Source organism: Chiloscyllium plagiosum, chromosome 34 (genome assembly GCF_004010195.1).
Source record: "Chiloscyllium plagiosum isolate BGI_BamShark_2017 chromosome 34, ASM401019v2, whole genome shotgun sequence".
Taxonomy (NCBI): Eukaryota; Metazoa; Chordata; class Chondrichthyes; order Orectolobiformes; family Hemiscylliidae; genus Chiloscyllium; species Chiloscyllium plagiosum.
The window spans coordinates 14,953,320-14,971,060 of record NC_057743.1 but is presented as its reverse complement, the minus strand read 5'-3'; the positions used below and the strand labels follow the sequence as shown (position 1 = coordinate 14,971,060).

At 43.3% G+C, this 17,741-nt stretch overlaps 1 protein-coding gene across 1 annotated transcript in view; it reads right to left on the bottom strand.

Moving 5' to 3' along the window:
* Positions 1-8,975: 8,975 nt before the first annotated feature.
* Positions 8,976-17,741, bottom strand: part of wnt4 (wingless-type MMTV integration site family, member 4) — a 29,841-nt gene continuing 21,075 nt past the window's right edge. Inside the window, exon 5 of the mRNA XM_043675618.1 lies at positions 8,976-13,183. Coding sequence (XP_043531553.1) covers positions 12,716-13,183 — 468 coding nt within the window. The 3' untranslated portion in view covers positions 8,976-12,715. The remainder of the gene's footprint in view (positions 13,184-17,741) is intronic.

Sequence of the window (17,741 nt, the reverse complement as noted above, 5' to 3'; positions counted from 1 at the left end):
ATGCTTCTTTAGTGTTTCTCACCTTTGATTTCTGTTCCATCTTACCACCTGTCAATCCCACAACACCCCACTCAGCAGCAATGTTCCTGAAGACTGGCATCCCTTGCGCCTACACCATCTTTAACATGCCACAGTTCTGCCAGACAAGCATTGATGTAGTGAATCCATCCTGCTCATTGATGGGCATGTCCACGAGATGTTGGAGAAGGGATAAGTGGCACCCCAGACCTCCAACAGGGGCGTTAAGCTCTGGTTTGACAGGGAAGTACAACCAAGAGATGTCCTTTTCCCATGGAACTGCTAGAGGAGGCCATGCCACCTGACCCTGTCAATGTGGTCTGAGGCCACCACCCACATCAGCGCCATCTCCAAGATGTGCTTGGACAGCCAGCAATGCAGAAAGAAGGCTCATGACCTTTCCTGTCCCATCACACACAGTGCAATGTTTGTGTCTCTTCTACCTTGCACTTGCTCCATTCGAGCCCACTGCACACACATCTCACTCAGGCTCGTGCCCCACACACCCTCATTGCAACACATTCTCTCTCCCCACTCTTCCCCCTCAACCTCCCACACCACTAATCGAGCATGCCCTCTGTGCTGCCTCCTCAGTCTTCCTCACCATCTTGACCCCACATGCACCAGCACGAAGAGCCATGCTATCCACTGTCATCTCCCTCATTTCCCTCCATTTATTTCATTACAGGAGAAGACAGCCCATAACAGGGCAGTGAGACCCCTTACAGATATGTAGAGTGGGTGCTGGTGCCCAACATCTTTGTCCACAAGATCAGAGAATCCTGGCTCTCGCGGAAGAATGCCAAGACATCAGTGTCCCACCAAGTGAGTAAATACGACTCTGGATGCCCCTGCCACTCTCCCATTGACCCTCCACCATTGCATGCCACTAGCCATAGCACCTTCTCTCTCATTTGTCTTACAGGTTTCACAGGCCTCCCAATGACGTCAGCGGAGAAATGACCCACTGTGGAGGACAAGGCCCTCCTGAATCCCTGAGGGGAAGAATACCCAGGTCTCAGAGGAAGCATTGGCACTTCCCTCACCAGTCAAGACACTGGCACCTTGACAGGAGCCGTAGTCAAAAAGAGTGAGGGTACACAATCTGACGATCACCTCCCCACAACAGCTCTGTAGTTGGCTGAGGAAGGAACATCTCAGTCCTCTGGCTCTCAAAGGCCTGCCAAAGACCAGGCACCTGCTCAGCCCCAGACAGGAGAGGACCAGTGGTGTTGGCAATCATGGACAATGTCACTAATTGACAGGCGCTCTGATGTTTTGTAGCAGTTTGGGTCAGAATTGTAAATGGTAGAATGAATTTCTGTTTCATCAGAGTGCCTACTTCAGTGTAAATATGTCTCACCCTCAAGGTTTCTCCTGCTTATCTCCTTCTCTACCACATGGTAAGATGTTCTGGTTAAAAATGGGTCAGCTTGCCTAGTATTGATTGTGTATTATTTCTGGTCTGAAACCAGGGGAGGTGGTGGCCAAGTGTTATTATCACGACGCTATTAATCCAGAAATTCAGCTAATAATCTGGGGACATAGGTTTGAATCCTGACATGACAGATAGTGTAATTTGAATTCAGTAAAAAATATCTGGAATTAAAAATCAATTGGTGACTGTGAAACCATTGTGTATTGTCATAAAAATCCATCTGGTTCATCCATGCCTATCAGGGAGGCGAAATCCTCCATTCTCACCTGGTCTGGCCTCCATGTGACTCCAGACTCACGGCAATGTGGGTGACTGTCAGCTGCCTTCTGAAATGGCCAAGCAAACCACTCAGTTGTACCAATCACTACGAAGTTTCTACAAAGAAATGAAAGCGGATGGATCATCTGGCATTGACCTAGGCAAAGACAATATGGCAGAAACAGCCCTGTTGACCCTGCAAAGTACTCTTTACTAACGTCTAGGCATTAGTGACAAAGTTAGGAGAGCTGTTCTAGAGACTAAATAAACAACAGCCTGACACAGTCATACTCATGGAATCATATTTTACAGGCAATGTCCCAATAACCATCATCACCTGGATATGTCATGTCCCACTGGGAGGTCAGACCCAGCAGAGGTGGCAGCACAGTGAGACAAGTCAGGAATGAACTACGCTGGGAGTCCTCAACATTCATACTGAACTCCATGAAGTCTCATACCTTCAGGTCAAACATGGACAAGGGAAACCTCCTGCTGATTATCATGTACCATCCTCCCTCGGCTGAAGAATCAAAACTCCTCCATGTGGAACAACACACAGAGGAAGCACTGAGGGTGGAAAGGGCACAAACTGTACACGGGGAGGGGATTTCAATGTTCACTGAGTGCCTTGTAGTAGCATGGCGGCACGGTGGCTCAGCAGTTAGCACTGCTGCCTCACAGCGCTAGGGACCCGGGTTCAATTCTCGCTTTGGGCAACTGTGTGTGTGGAGTTTGCACATTCTCCCCATGTCTGTGTGGGTTTCTCCTGGGTGCTCCGGTTTCTTCCCACAGTCCAAAGATGTGCAGGTCGAGTGAATTGGCCATGCTAAATTGCCCGTAATGTCAGGGGTGAATGTAGGGGAATGGGTCTGGGTGGGTTGCTCTTCGGAGGGTTGGTGTGGACTTGTTGGGCCGAAGGGCTTGTTTCCACAGTGTAGTGACTCTAATCTAATCTAATCACTGATCGAGCTGGTTGGGTCCTAAAGGGCATAGTGCTAGTTTGGGTCTGGAGTAGGTGGTGAGGAAACCAATAAGAGGGAAAAAACATACATGACCTCATCCTTATTAATCTGCTGGCTCCAGATACATCTGTCTATGATGGTATCAGAAAGAGAGACCACCACACAGTCCTTGTGGACACCAGGTCCTGCCTTGATTGAGAATATCCTCATCATGTTGTGTGGCACTATCACAGTGCAAAATGGGATAGACTTTGAACAGATAAAGTAACTCAAGACTAGGCATCTATGAGGCAACAGCAGCAGAATTGTACTCCAGCACAATCTGTAACCTCATGGCCTGGTATATCTCCCACTCAACCCCATTCCCATCAAGCCAGGGGATCAACCCTGGTTCAATGGAATGTGCAGGAGGGCATGCCAGGAGCAGCAGCACCTGGTGAAGCTACCAAACAGGACTACTTGCATTCCAAACAATGTCAGCAGCAAGTGATAGAGCTAAGTGATTCTACAAGCAATGGATCAGACCTAAGCTCTGCAGAACTGCCACATCCAGTCATGAATGGTGGTGGACAATTAAACAACTCACTAGAGGAGGGAACTCCACAAATATCCTCATCCTCAATGATGGAAGAGTGCAGCACATCAGTGCAAAAGATAAGACTGAAACATTCACAGTGATTTTCAGCTAGAAATGCTGTGTGGATGATTTTGTTTCCTCCAGTGGTCCCCAGCATCACACCAGTCTACAGCCATTTCAATTCACTCCACGAGATATCAAGAAACGGTTGGAGACATTGGATACTGCAATGGATACAGGCCCTGACAACATCCTGGCAATAGCACTGAAGGTTTATTCTCCAGAACTTGCCGTTCCCCTAGCCAAGCTGTTTCTGTACAGTTACAACACTGGCATCTATCAATGAGGAAAATTGCCTGGATATGTTCAGTCCAAAAAACGTAGGACAAATTCAACCCAGCCGATTACTGCCCCATCAGTCTACTCTTGATCATCAGTAAAGTGATAGAAGGTGTCACCAATAGAGCTATCAAGCAGCCCTTGCTCAGCAATAACTTGCTAAGTGACACCCAGTTTGGGCTCTGCCAGGGCCACTCAGTTCCTGACTTCATTACAGTCTCGGTTCAAACATGAACAAAAGAGTTGAACTCCAGAGGTGAGCTGAGTGTGATGGCCCTTGATATCAAGGCCACATTCGACCAAAGAGCCCGAGCAAACCTGGAGTCAATGGGAATGAGGGGGCAAACTCTCTACTGGTTGAAGTCATATCTGACACATAGTAAAATGGTTATGGTTGATGGCTCCAGGACATCGCTGCGGGACTTTTTCAGGATAATGTCTTTGGCCTAACTATCTTCAGCTGTTTCATCAATGGCCTTCCATCTATCATAAGGTCAGAGGTGGGGATGTTCGCTGATGATTGCACAATGTTCAGCACCAATTGTGACTCTTCAGATATTGAAGCAGTCCATATTTAAACTCAACAAGGTCCAGGCAACATCCAGACTTGGGCTGGCAAGTAGCAAGTAACATTCACACCACACAAATGCCAGGCTATGACCATTCTATGGTGTTATCATCACTGAAGCCAAACTATCAACATCCTGGGGGTTACTATTGACCAGAAACTCAATTAGATTAGATTACCTACAGTGTGGAAACAGGCCCTTTGGCCCAACTAGTCCACACCAACCCTCCGAAGTGTAACCCATTCCCCCTAACTAATGCACCTAACTCTACAGGCAATTTAGCACGACCAATTCACCTAACCTGCACATGAGGAAACCCACACAGACACAGGGAGAATGTGCAAACTCCACACAGACAGTCACCCGAGGCCTTGTCACATAAACAATTGGCCTTGCCACATAAACACAGTGACTATAGAGGTTACTTACTGCAGTGAATAACTCACCTCCTGACTTCCCAAAGGGGTAAAAACAATGACTGCAGATGCTGGAAACCAGATTCTGGACCAGTGGTGCTGGAAGAGCACAGCAATTCAGGCAGCATCCGACGAGCAGCAAAATCGGCGTTTCAGGCAAAAGCCCTTCATGATTCCTGATGAAGGGCTTTTGCCCGAAACATCGATTTTGCTGCTCGTCGGATGCTGCCTGAATTGCTGTGCTCTTCCAGCACCACTGATCCAGATCCTGACTTCCCAAAGCCTGTCCACCATCTACTGGGCACAAGTAAAGAGTGTGATGAAATAGTCCCTGCTTGCCTGGATGGGTGCAGCTCCATTAATGCTCTAGAAACTTGACACCAACCAAGACAAGTGGATCAGCTGGATAGCGATCATATCTGCAAGCGTTCACTCCTACCACCGACGCTCAGTAACAGCAGTCTGTACTACCTACATGATGAGCTGCAGAAATTTACCAAAGGTACCTGGACAGAATAGCACCAAACCCACAACCATTTCCCTCTAGAAGGACATGGACAGCAGATACATGGGAACACCACCTACAGATTCCCCTCCAAGCCACTCACCATCCTGAATTGGAAATATATCATTCCTTCACTGTGATTGAGTCAAAATCCTGGAATTCCCTCACTAACAGCATTGTGAGTCAACCTACAGCACGTGGACTGCAGCGGTTCAAGAAGGCAGCTCACCACCATCTTCTCAAGGGCAATTAGGGACAGCCAATAAATGCTGGCCCATTCAGTGACACCCATGTTCCATGAGTGAATGAAAAGGTTTCTTCTGGTTGACTAGAATTCACACTCTCTATTCTCATCCTGAATTCTGACTCTTGATGATTCTGAAGTGTAATTACTTGTGCTGTGACTGTCAGTGAAGATAGTGAAAGACAGAGGACTCCAAATACATTGGTAATTTTTAGCCACTTTTGCAAATCAAAATTAAGTTCTCAAAGCAGTTCCTAAGTATTATTTTCAGAGATAAATCCCTTAAATGCAGTATTCTAAATAATATCCTTTCAGTGTGTGTTAACAGGCAATAGCATATCCAGGCGCATTTATCTTATGACATGATGTGTTGTCACCTTGAAAGATGCTCATATATATGCCCTTATTATTGCTGAGGATAGGGTTAGGATTAGGGTAGTGGGTCTTCTGTGATGACCCGTGGGTTGTGGTCAAATGAGTGTCAACCATGGACAGAAATCAACGCCAACTTTATCAAAGCTGCAAAGTTTATAGCTTTTTCTTGCTTTATGTGGAAGGCATGCTCTCTTCACCATAGGGGTGCCCTGCTTATTCAGCAACAGTGAACATAGCCACTGGTTGGCAGCCTCAAGACATTGAAACTCCAAATGTGTGCAGGAATATTGCTAGACTTCAATGAACTTCAAACTTGGCAGCACAGATCTACTGCCGCCCACCCAGTTAAGACATCAGTCTGCAAACTGGAACCAAATGGGAGATAATTCCTGGCCCCAGTGCCATGTTCACTTTTCCGTCTTCCGTTTTTGAACTGGCTAGGTTACGCCAGAAGGTTTAGTTTGGCCACTGAATTACGATTTACTCCATACGATGCTAAACCAAACAAACAAAAAAATCTGCAGATGCTGGAAATCTGCAATAAACAGGAAGTGCTGGAGAAAAATTAACAGGTCTTACAGCATCTGTATAGCCAGAAACCCCACCGTTAACATTTCGAATCTGATACAACCCTTAAAGGGGTGCAAAAGGGGTGGGCTTTATACTCTAGGGTGGAGATGCTTTAGTGGAACAGAAGGGAGGACAGGGACCAGTTAGAAGGTGAGGTGCCACAGAATAAATGGCTAATGGACTGATAATGATTGTAGAGAAGATGAATAGGTTCAAAGCAGAACATAGGTCAGCTTTGCTGAAAGTAAAACTGAAGCACTAGGAGAGGGGGTCAGTTAAATGGTGGAGAAAACAAAATGGAGGACAGGGTTGATGCTCTGAAGTTATTGAATTCAATGTTAAGCTCAACGGGCTGTAAAATGCCTCAGCAAATAATGACGTGCTTTTCCTCCAGTGTGTATTGTCCTTCACTGAAACACTATAGCAGGCCTCGGACTGAGATGAGAGCAGGAAATGGAATTGAAATGGAGAGCAACTGGAATGTCAGGATCATTCTTATGAACAGTGTAGAAGTAAGTACTCAATCTTTGGTTTCACCAATCTAGGGGAGACCATATTGTGAATAGAAAATAGAATCAACCTGATTGAAAGAAATATTATAAGTCTCAACTTTACCTGGAACGCATGTTTGGACCTTGAGCAGTGAGGAGTGAGGAAGTAAAGGGGAAAGGGTAAAGGTTTCATCTCTGGCTCTGGCAGAAGAAAGTGTTATTGGAAGGGGATGAGTTATTGGGGGTGACAGAGGAGTGGGCCTGGTATCACAATGGAATTGTTCCTCTGAAAGTGCTGACAGGGGAGTGGAAGAGATGTTCTGGTTGTGTCACAATGTTGAATGAAATGGAGGATGATCATAGAATCCCTACAGTGAGAGAGCAGGTCATTTGACCCATCAAGATCACAACAACCTTTCAAAGAGCATTCCACCTTGATACACCCCCATCCCTGTAACCCTACATTTTCTATGGCTAATCCACCTAGCCTGCACATCCCTGGACACTTTAGCATGGTCAGTCCACCTGACCTGCACATCCTTGGACTGTGGGAGAAAATCGGAGCACCCAGAGGAAACCCTCACACTCCAGACAGACAGTCGCCCGAGGCTGGAATTGAACCTGGGTCCCTGATGCTGCGCAACAGCAATGCTAACCATTGAGCCGCCATGCCACCCCTTTGCATATGAATGTTGATGAAGTGTTTGGTGAGAACAAGGAGGTCCTGATAGGGAAGGATAGCAGTGAGGGCAGAAGTACAAGAAACAGTGTGGGAGAATCCTTAATTGAGGGAAAAGGAAGACATGTCAGAAGTACAGTTCTGGGAAGTAGCATTATTAGAAAATGCCTGACAGAGATAGAGAAACAAAGAAAGTGGAATGGTGTCCTTAAAGAAATGAGGTTGTGAAGAAGTGTAGTTGGATTAGTTGTCGAGTGAGCGAGTTTTCACTGACTATTAAGTCGGCAGTCTATTCATGAAAATGGAGAAGTCAAGGAATAGAAGATAAGAGTCAGAGATGGACTAGGTGAAGGCTTCAGAAGGGTGGAAATTGCAACCAACATTGTTAAATGGTTCCAGTTCTGGACAAGAGCAGGAAGCAGCACTTATACAGTTGTTTATGTCCAAGAAAAAAGCTGGAGCTTTTGTTGTGACTTCAAATGTCCTTCATCCTGAAATCTTCCCCGACCTTCCCTCCAGTTCCATTTACCCCTCACCAGCTTCTTTTCAGAGTATAAAGCCCACGACTTTTCCACTTCTATCTTCAGTTTTGATGAGAAGACATATTGGTCTCAAAAAACTAACTCTGTGTCTTAATGGATGCTGCCAGATTGGCTGAGTGTATTCAACACTCTCTGTTTTTATTACCACACAGGATGTTTGGGTTCTGATCTTCCATTGCCAACTGTACAGCTACGTCAAACCCAAAGTGATCCACTTACCTCATTCTGCAAAGTGAGGAGTTAATGATGGGCAAAATGGAATAAATTTACTGGTGTTCTTAATGATTTTGCTAACTCAGTTTGGTTGCGGGTTAAGTCATTAAATGTCCTTCCTTCAGGTGAAGAAAAAATATCCTTTTGAATGTCACAATGTAACTCAGAATGAATTGAGAACTTTTTTTTTACAGACTGGAACAACTGTATACCGGGGTCACTCCGATCCAGTTTACTGCAGGATTCATTATCTCCTTAATTGGTGGAAAGCGAAAGCCTGATTGTGAAGTAGGACTACCTCAGTATCCTCCTCAACGCAGAAACCCTTTCATTAAACTGAAGGGTTCCTGCTTTAGTACAGCAATTTTAAAAGGATGTTTTGCTAAAGCTACAAAGTGCACAGAGAAACAAAGCTAAGAATCTATGGGATGCTGGAGATCTGAAACAAAAGCTGAACTGAGTTCTGCTGAAGAGTCAGTGGACTTGAAATGTTAACTCTGCTATCTTCTTACAGATGCTGCTGGTCCTGTTGAGTTTTGCCAGCAATTTCTGTTTTTGTTTCAAATACAGGAACAGACTTCTATTCTGAAGAGAAGTCACAGTGGACTCTAAATGTTAACTCCGTTTCTCCTTCCACAGATGTCGCCAGACCAGCTGAGTTTCTCTGGCATTCTCTGTGTTTGTTTTAGTATGGGATGGATCCATCTTCATTTCACAATATTGCTCACTTTCACTTTCTGACTAGCAACATTGCACCACATGACTCAAACTGCACTTATACTAATTTTATTTGAATGATACAAGGAAGTAACATACCTGAAAATGAAAATATTTGTTTGTTAAACATAAATGCATTTAGTGCTTTGTGTCTGTTCAGCACTGGGACCTCATAATACCAGGAGGTGGTAATACCTTATATTCACTGTGTATAATATAGGTGCATCTGAATAAGGCTGATTTCATTTGGGAGTGCAAACATCATGTTTATTAATTCTGTATTAAGAATATCGTAGACTGAAAATCACATAGAATCTGTCTAAACAAATATATTAGGATTTGTACATTATTTAGATTACACTGGCATTCCTATACAAATCTATTTTACAACTTTTTCCAGTGTTTGATTATTCTATTCTTATTAGAATAGAACTGTTACTACTGCCGTCTCCCCTCAGTTTGCTCTCTAGCCTCCTCATGGGGCTGCTCTTTCTTAAGCTTCCTCATTTAGTCAGGAAAATGGAAGGATTTTAGTTCTGTTCCAACACTAATGGCATTGCTGCATAGTTAGTCAGCAGAAGGCAGTATTGGTGTTGGATGAGGGAACTGTGTTGTCTTCCTCCTCCATCTTGCTGAAGAGGGTCATTTCTTTCCTCTCCGTCCCACCCCACCTCCACTCACAAGCACCACCTCCTCACAACTCTACCGTCAAATCAATGAACTTGGACAACAGTCACAGCTCAGAGTGAGAATAGCTTTTTTCTCAATTGCCTTACGATCTCTGGTGGAGGTGTTGACTTGTGCTGCAATAGTCATATGGGAGCTAGCTGCCCTCGGAATCCTGACCTCAGTCGGCATTTTCTGTGTTCGAACGACAACAGTAAAGTTTGTGGGTGATTCAGTAAGGGTTGACTGTGATCTTGTGTACTCACTGCTACCACACACACATGGTTAACTACATGAAGCAGGAGCTGGAGGGACCTCAAGTTGATTTTGACTCTTCCCTTTTCTATTGAGGCCAATGTTAATGCCCAGCTGAAATCAACTGCCATTTCTTAAGATGGGGTATTTTTTCTTCTGAATTTTGCAACTTATCACAGCTTAAAATGCACTGTTCGTGAACTTTGAACAGAGGAAAGTGTAAGTTCAAAAGTGAAGAGTCCTAAGTCATGCTATGAAAAATGAGAGCAAAGTCTTTCTAAAACTGAGATGGCACCTTTGTGGCATCAGATCTCATGAGGCCACCATAACCCTTAGCAGCCTGCCACAGCTATAGCATGAGCTCAAAGCCCACAGTATGACTGCAGCTGTCTCATGCAAAATTTCCACATATACTTATGTGACATGAAGCAAGGAACCTGCCAGAGTTGAACCTGCTAAAGACTTAATCATAAGAAAGGAAAGATGGAAGAGAAAACTGATGCGTGGGGTGTGGTGAAGGTTGTAAATAATATTTTGAAGAACAGGGAAAAGACCATTAGACTCCACAAAGGACAAGTCAACCATAATCCTTCTAAGACCTATTTGCAACAGCCTTCCCTCATCATTTAATCTACAACTTCATTAGCCTTGTAGTTTTTGTTTTCTTGGCCTTCCTTCTTACCAACAAATTCCTGATTTTAAACTTAAATTCCCCTGTTGTCAGGTTGATATAGAGTTATAGAGTCATATAGCACAGAAACGGGCCCGGCCTCTACCACTATATAGACAAGAATCTGCAGGATAGTTGAGCACTGTGTGAGCCTTGAAACTTTAAAATGAAGGCTCCTTGAAATTTGTTCCTTCTCAGGGAGAACTATAGTCCAGCTTCTTTGGAAATGGCAGGACCTAACCGACTTACAATTATTCGCCATAGCAGTACTCATAGCCTAATGCCAATCATTACAGGTGCTGCCATTAAATCTGAATCCAACTACTACTGGTATTAAACCACAGTTATTGAAAAGAGTCCCTTCTTTTATTACAATGCTCAGTGTTTTGCATTTGCCTGGATGATCCCACTCTTGTTCACCATTGTTAAATAAAAATGCCTGTTCATTTAAAATACACACACAGAACTACAAATAACTCTAAGGAACATTTCTTATTTTGTTACAAAAAGCATTGGAAATATGAGACAAGCTAATATATGATTAATATTAAAGAGCAGCCTATATTTTATGAAATAACATACTGGAATCTTGAAGAAAAGAAAACCACAGTTCAAGATAGCAGCATTGAAGTCAGCATATCAAAGTTTTTAACTAGCCTGGTCACCCGCTAAGAAATCTGCAAGGTTAGGGACATTTGAATTATCGGGTGTCAGCATCAGCTCTTTCAGGGAATAGCTATGAGATGAGGAGTGAAGCTTCCCACCTGGTCAGACAATCAGGTTTAGTAACAACCTCTGCACCAAGACTTCTTCCTCTTTCCAAATCAACCACCCTGTGGTCCTTCTGTGGAATATTGCCAATTTGATGCAAGCTTGTGCTAAATGGGGGAGTTTAGTGCTGTGGGCCCACACTCACTAGCAACTTGGTTAAGTGCCCAAACACGATGACAGTCAGCAGTTAACTTAGTGAATTTAGACCCAGCTCAAGGTCTAATTCCTTGAGGCACTCAGTCCCTTTTGGTTTAAGTTTCGAATTGGTCTAAAGTGGTGCACATGTATATACAGAAAAAAGAAGAAAAAAGGTAACTCCAGCACAAGAACAACTGCAAAAGATCAAAAGTTAGGATTCTAGATCTTTAAAATCTGTAGCACAAATCTCTGTCCCAATAACATGGTCAACAATACATGAACACTAGGATCATTGAACAGGCTAAACTGTACTGTGCATTACATCGTACTAGAAGCATTGTTTGAGATAGAATCTTCTAGGATTCATTTCATCTTGACATAGTCTCTTTGTAACTGAAATATTCAGAATACTGTTATAATACATTCTGTTAGTCTGTCCAGCGTGCATTTCAGCCCATTAAGGCTGTTTTCTCTGTATTTGGTCTGCTTCTGTTTCACTGACTCTATACATTATGTTACAATTGGTACCATCTAATTTAATTATTGATGGTATAGTGCTGTCTTCTGTGTTACAAAGTAAAATCACGCACACGTGCACACACAACTGTGGGGGAAACCACAATGTGCCAGTCACTGCAAGCTGTCGGGAGCTGTGTGAAGGCTTGTAATGACAGGTTTGGAATGTACGCAGTTTGGAAGCATTGATGTACTGAGTCATCCGGAGACCACTGGAGTTCTGCGAGAGGCATCGCTACGTAATGGGAGACAATCGCAAGGCTAGTGAATGGATGGACAGGCTATGGCATAAGCTGGATCGCCTGGACTGCATGATCATTGGCAGGGTCTGCTGGCAGCTGGAGGTAACTTTAACATGATCAGAGAACAGCAGGAATTAATGGAGAATTGGAGACATATTGAAGTGAGTTCAAAACCAGATATGTTTGTGAGATAGCAGTGTACAACTGAAGAGGTATCAATTCCAGAATAGGTCTGTGCAACAATACCAGTGTCAAACCAGACCATCTTCTGCCTCCTTGATCCACCCTCTCGTTTCCTTGTTAAGCAGCATCAGTAACAGAGAGGTAAGTTCATCCGGAGCAGTAACAGTCCATGGAGAAGTACCTCCAGATCTTTGTTAGTCAGCAATAAATTAAAAAAATAATAAAACAAGGATCCTTTGGGACATCTTAAATAGTGTTTTCTCTCTATCTGTCTTCTTGGAATTGCTGGAGTGTTCTAGTCCCCCGTCGTGATGGGGCATGACTTGGGTTTGCCTTGGCTGACCAGCGATGCTTCTCATCACCGGCACGTGTGCATCTCCACCACTTTACGACACTGCTTGCACTTGACGAAGCAGCACCAGTGGAACTTACAACTGCACCTCTCCACAATCTCTACCTCCTCCGTGTTGAAGCTGCGACCACAACACATGAGCTCGCAACCATCAATGGCCTTGGACGTCTTATTGCACTGCCTCCCAGAGGTTCCCAGGACCCCGTTCCTAATGTCATGGTCACAGAAATCCGGGCTCGAGTCCAGGTACACGAGGTCCTCATCTGTGTGGGGCTTGAACTGCGAGTTCTTGGGCACCAAGACTTTTGTGGAACCGACTTTCCTTTGTTCAACTTCCGTGGCACCGTCGAATTTTTCCTTCAGCACGTTGCCGACTTTCCTGAATGGAGGCATGGCCTTCCAGCAGGTTTTCACTTCACACGATCCCGAAACCCCGTGACACTTGCATTCCACTCTCATGTTGTTCAGAATGGCCTGGAAAAAGAATGCACAATCAGACACGGTGGGAATAAACCAACGCTGAACTGTTTCCATACTTCATGTGATGCAGCACACAATGCTGTTCATGGGTCACAGTTATGTTGGAGGAGGTCCGGGTCACATTTTGAACTGTGTTTGTTTTATTAGAGCAACTGACTCTGGAAACAGCTGCATCCTCCAAGGGGTGGTGTCGCTTTGATGGGGAATTTACAATGCTGCTGAGTTCCTGGAACATCCTGCTATCGTGGAACATTTACACGATAGCAGATGCCTTGTTTGCTGCCCCTCGTGATGTGTTTTGAAGCTCAGATTTTGTCATATTGAAATTAAACCAACAATGGGTAGCCCAGCGTCTCAGTGTTTAGCACTGCTGCCTCACAGCGCCAGGAACCTGAGTTCAATTCTAACTTCGGGTGACTGCCTGTGTAGAGTTTGGACATTCTCCCCGTGTCTATGTGGGTTTCCTCCAGGTGCTCCGGTTTCCTTCCACAGTCCAAAGATGTGCAGGTTAGGTGAATTGGCCATGCTATGTTTCCCATAGTGTTCAGGGATGTGTAGGTTAGGTGCATTAGTCAGGGGGAAATGTAAAGTAATAGGGTAGAGGAATGTGTCTGAGTGGGATACTCTTCGGAGGGTCGGTGTGGACTTGTTGGGCCAAATGGCCTGTTTCCACACTGTTGGGATTCTATGAACAACGTGGTAAAAGTGGTTGCAAAATGCTGCACAGTGTGCCTAGTTACATAGCCACAGGGAGACAGGGAGGATAGGATTTAGGATTAAACCACTGGCTCTTTGAACATGCCCCACTATTTAATAAGATCATAGCTGCTGTGGTTGTGTTCTCATCATAACTGCATCACATCATCCTTGACTCCTTTGTTTGAACCATTCAATATTTAAATGATGAAAAATCTCAGGCACTGGAAGCAGCTTTGGCACTGACTTGAGGAGTGAGAAAATTTGGTGGAGATTGCTGGTGAAGAAATTGCTGAGTCAGCACAGGTGATAGTGATCAAGGTAGAACATAGTGAACCTTGGGTAAATTGGTGTGTGCAGATCTGATTAGATTAGATTACTTATAGTGTGGAAACAGGCCCTTCGGCCCAACAACTCTACACTGACCTGCCGAAGCGCAACCCACCCAGACCCATTCCCCTACATTTACCCCTTCACCTAACGCTACAGGCAATTTAGCATGGCCAATTCACCTAACCTGCACACTTTTGGACTGTGGGAGGAAACTGGAGCACCCGGAGGAAACCCACGCAGACACAGGGAGAATGTGCAAACTCCACACAGAGAGTCGCCTGAGGCAGGAATTGAACCCGGGACTCTGGTGCTGTGAGGCAGCAGTGCTAACCACTGTGCCACCTGAGGAAAGCAAAATGAGACAGGGAGAAATGATATAATTGAGAAGGAAAGGGAGAATACTGGAAGAACATTGAGGAAAGGAGAAAAATCTTGCCTCTTATGGTAAGATTTAAAAGGGACCTAAGGGGCAACTTTTTCATGCAGAGGGTGGTGTGCGTTTGGAATGAGCTGCCAGAGGAAATGGTGGAGGCTGGTACAATTACAACATTTAAAAGGCATCCGCATAAGTACACAAATTGGAAAGGTTTCGAAGGATATGGTCCAAATGCTGGCAAATGGGACTAGATTAATTCAGGATATCTGAACAGCATGGATGAGTTGGACCAATGGGTCTGTTTCTGTCCTGTACAACTCTCTGACTCTATGAAGTGTAATGTGTCAGTAGAATTAAGCTGGTGCAATTAGCACATATGGTGGATATGTTGGAGGATGAGTTGGAAAAACTGGGAAAGAGATGTAGTGGGAAGTTTGAGTATAAAAGTAGCTTTGGAAGACGATGGGGAGTATTCTAGAGAGGAATAAATATAATCTGTCTCAGATTTACTACCACCCCTTCTACCATTTCCATACAACTTCCAGATGACTGAAACATTACTAATCAAGTGATGTCAATGTGAGACATTCTTAATTGTCATTGATAACTTGACTGGCTTGAGCCATGAGACCTAGAATAAAAGATGGTTTAACAACCTGCTAAAACACCCCTTCCCACACAACACAGTCCAATAAGACAATTGGTTGATCTAATGTTAAAGGAGCTGATTTTTTTCATTGTAATCGATTGAAACTTAGTGCTTCATTTGGGGCAAATATAATTGGTAGGGGACACTTGATAGTACAGTGGTAGCGTCCTTGCCTCTGAGCCAGGAGGCCTAAGTTCAAGACTCACCTGAACAGGGAGATGCAGGAAAAAACAAATATTATTTGATTTATGCCACTTTTGTAGATAATGTGGTTCTATAAAGAATGAAATGCCTTCCTTGGAAGGTTGTAGACAAACTGGGGGTTTGAAATTGATCTAAAGTGGTGGCACAAAGCAGGAAGTAATGGATTTGCCTTCAGTTTTGTGCAATGCCTAATTTGATTTCCAGAGTCGTAAATAGACTTAAATATCATATATTATATTTGACAGGCAACTGATCCAAATGGACCCATTTTGGGCCATGATGTGGTGGTGCCGGTGTTGGACTGGGGTGTACAAAGTTAAAAACCACACAACACCAGGTTATATTCCAACAGGTTTATTTGGAAGCACTAGCTTTAGGAGTGCTGCTCCTTCGTCAGATGGTTGTGGAGTATAAGATTGCAGGATACAGAATTTATTGCAAAAATTTAGTGTGATGTAACTGAAATTATATATTGAGAAAGACCTGGATTGTTTGTTAAGTCTCTCATCTTTAGAATGGGCATGTTGGTTTCAGTTCTTTCATATGTAAATTCCAGAATTTTGGGCCAGTATTAGAATCAGACTACAATTAAATTGACTTCTACATTTCATTATTCAATGACACATGATGCTAAAAAAAAGGATTTCTTTCCAATCATGGTGTAAGGTAGTGACAAGAAAAAGACATGAAGTTTAGTGATGTCAGAACATAATCATGTCTAGTTAATAACTTAAAAAACATCTACCATGGTGTTGTTGGAGTCAAATGTGCAGCAAATCAATAATGTTCACAAAACAGATGTTTGAAAACTAATTAATAATACAGATGAACAAATTTGCTAATGGGTAATCTGCTTGCTCCATTTCCACAGTATTTTGAAATAATGGCAACTAGTCACCAAATTAATCCAGAAATGTTGTTTATGAGCAGATAATGTTAGCTTTTGATGATTCAATTGCTTCTTGCATTAATAATTGCTTTATTAAAGTTGTTGGCTAAACCAATTAATAAAGCAACAAAGTAGAAATGTAAGACTTAAAGTGAGCAGACAATTTGAATTCTGTGAAATGGAAATACGAAAAGCAGACTCAATAACATTGGATCGTTCATATATATATATATGTGGATTGGATTTCAAAATCAATTTTTATTTAAAATTCAGATGTACAATCTATCCCAATAAATTATTTCAGAATTGTAACTATACATCTGTAATCATTGGAATTCTTCCACTACTCTTGCTTGACTGATGGGAACCACAAGAAACATAATGTAAGGGATTATTCCTCCAATCATGTCTAAAATGAACGCTCAGCACTAAAACTGAGTGCCCATTAGATCAATGAGAAATGTCTCAATTTCAATCCTCAAGCTGCAGTATTAGCTGGGGTAGTGGTCCAGCTGCTACAGTTGGACTGTGTGGCCTTGTCTGAGAAGGGGAAAAATCAGGCATGGTCCTTACTATGGATTTTAATTCAGCTATGCCTACTGCGAGGATACATGCATGGGTTTTAAGCTTCACTGTGATACCCTCTGCACACACAGCTTGAAACTCACTGTGGAACAATGTGGGCAAGCTATGATTGCTCGGTGCCTCTGCAGCTATATTCCATATAAGTTCAAAACAGAAATTGAAGAACATTGTTAAGAAAAGTACATATTGAGAAAATGAAATTATAATTAACAGGATATGACCTGGTTGCAAAATAAAGGAGAGAAGGTTGCAAAATAAAGGAGAGAAGATGACAAAACTGCAGGGAATTATTGCAATCAAGAAAATGGAGAGGAATTCCAGGATAATGGATTCCTATGACGCTGTCTTGATCTGGAGGAAAGCTGAATTATAAGGAATGATCGGAGAAATGTGACCTTTTTGAGAAACGATGTAATTGCCGGTTGAATTCATGGAAATAAAGCAGATTGTAAATAAGCAACATGGAAAAAGTAGATGCAGATACTACCTCAAATTACAAAATTTAGTACAGAGACAGAGGCATACATGAACAATTTAGAACTGATGCTAGGAAGTTCTTCATGCTCAGATTTTTATATGGAGTGGACTTCTAAGCAGAGTAATAGAAGCAAAATCCTGAAACTGTAGAAGTTTTCAATGGTTGGGTGAACTTTAGGATGGATGATCTAATATGGGTCAAATGGCCTTCCACGTTTATAATTGCTTTGTGATTCAACAATACATTTGTCACCAAATGTTGGCAAATTAGTTGCTCCATTAGTTACCAACCTGTCAGTGCTAGTCAGCTTTGCAGACATGCATTTGATGTAATCTATTGTCC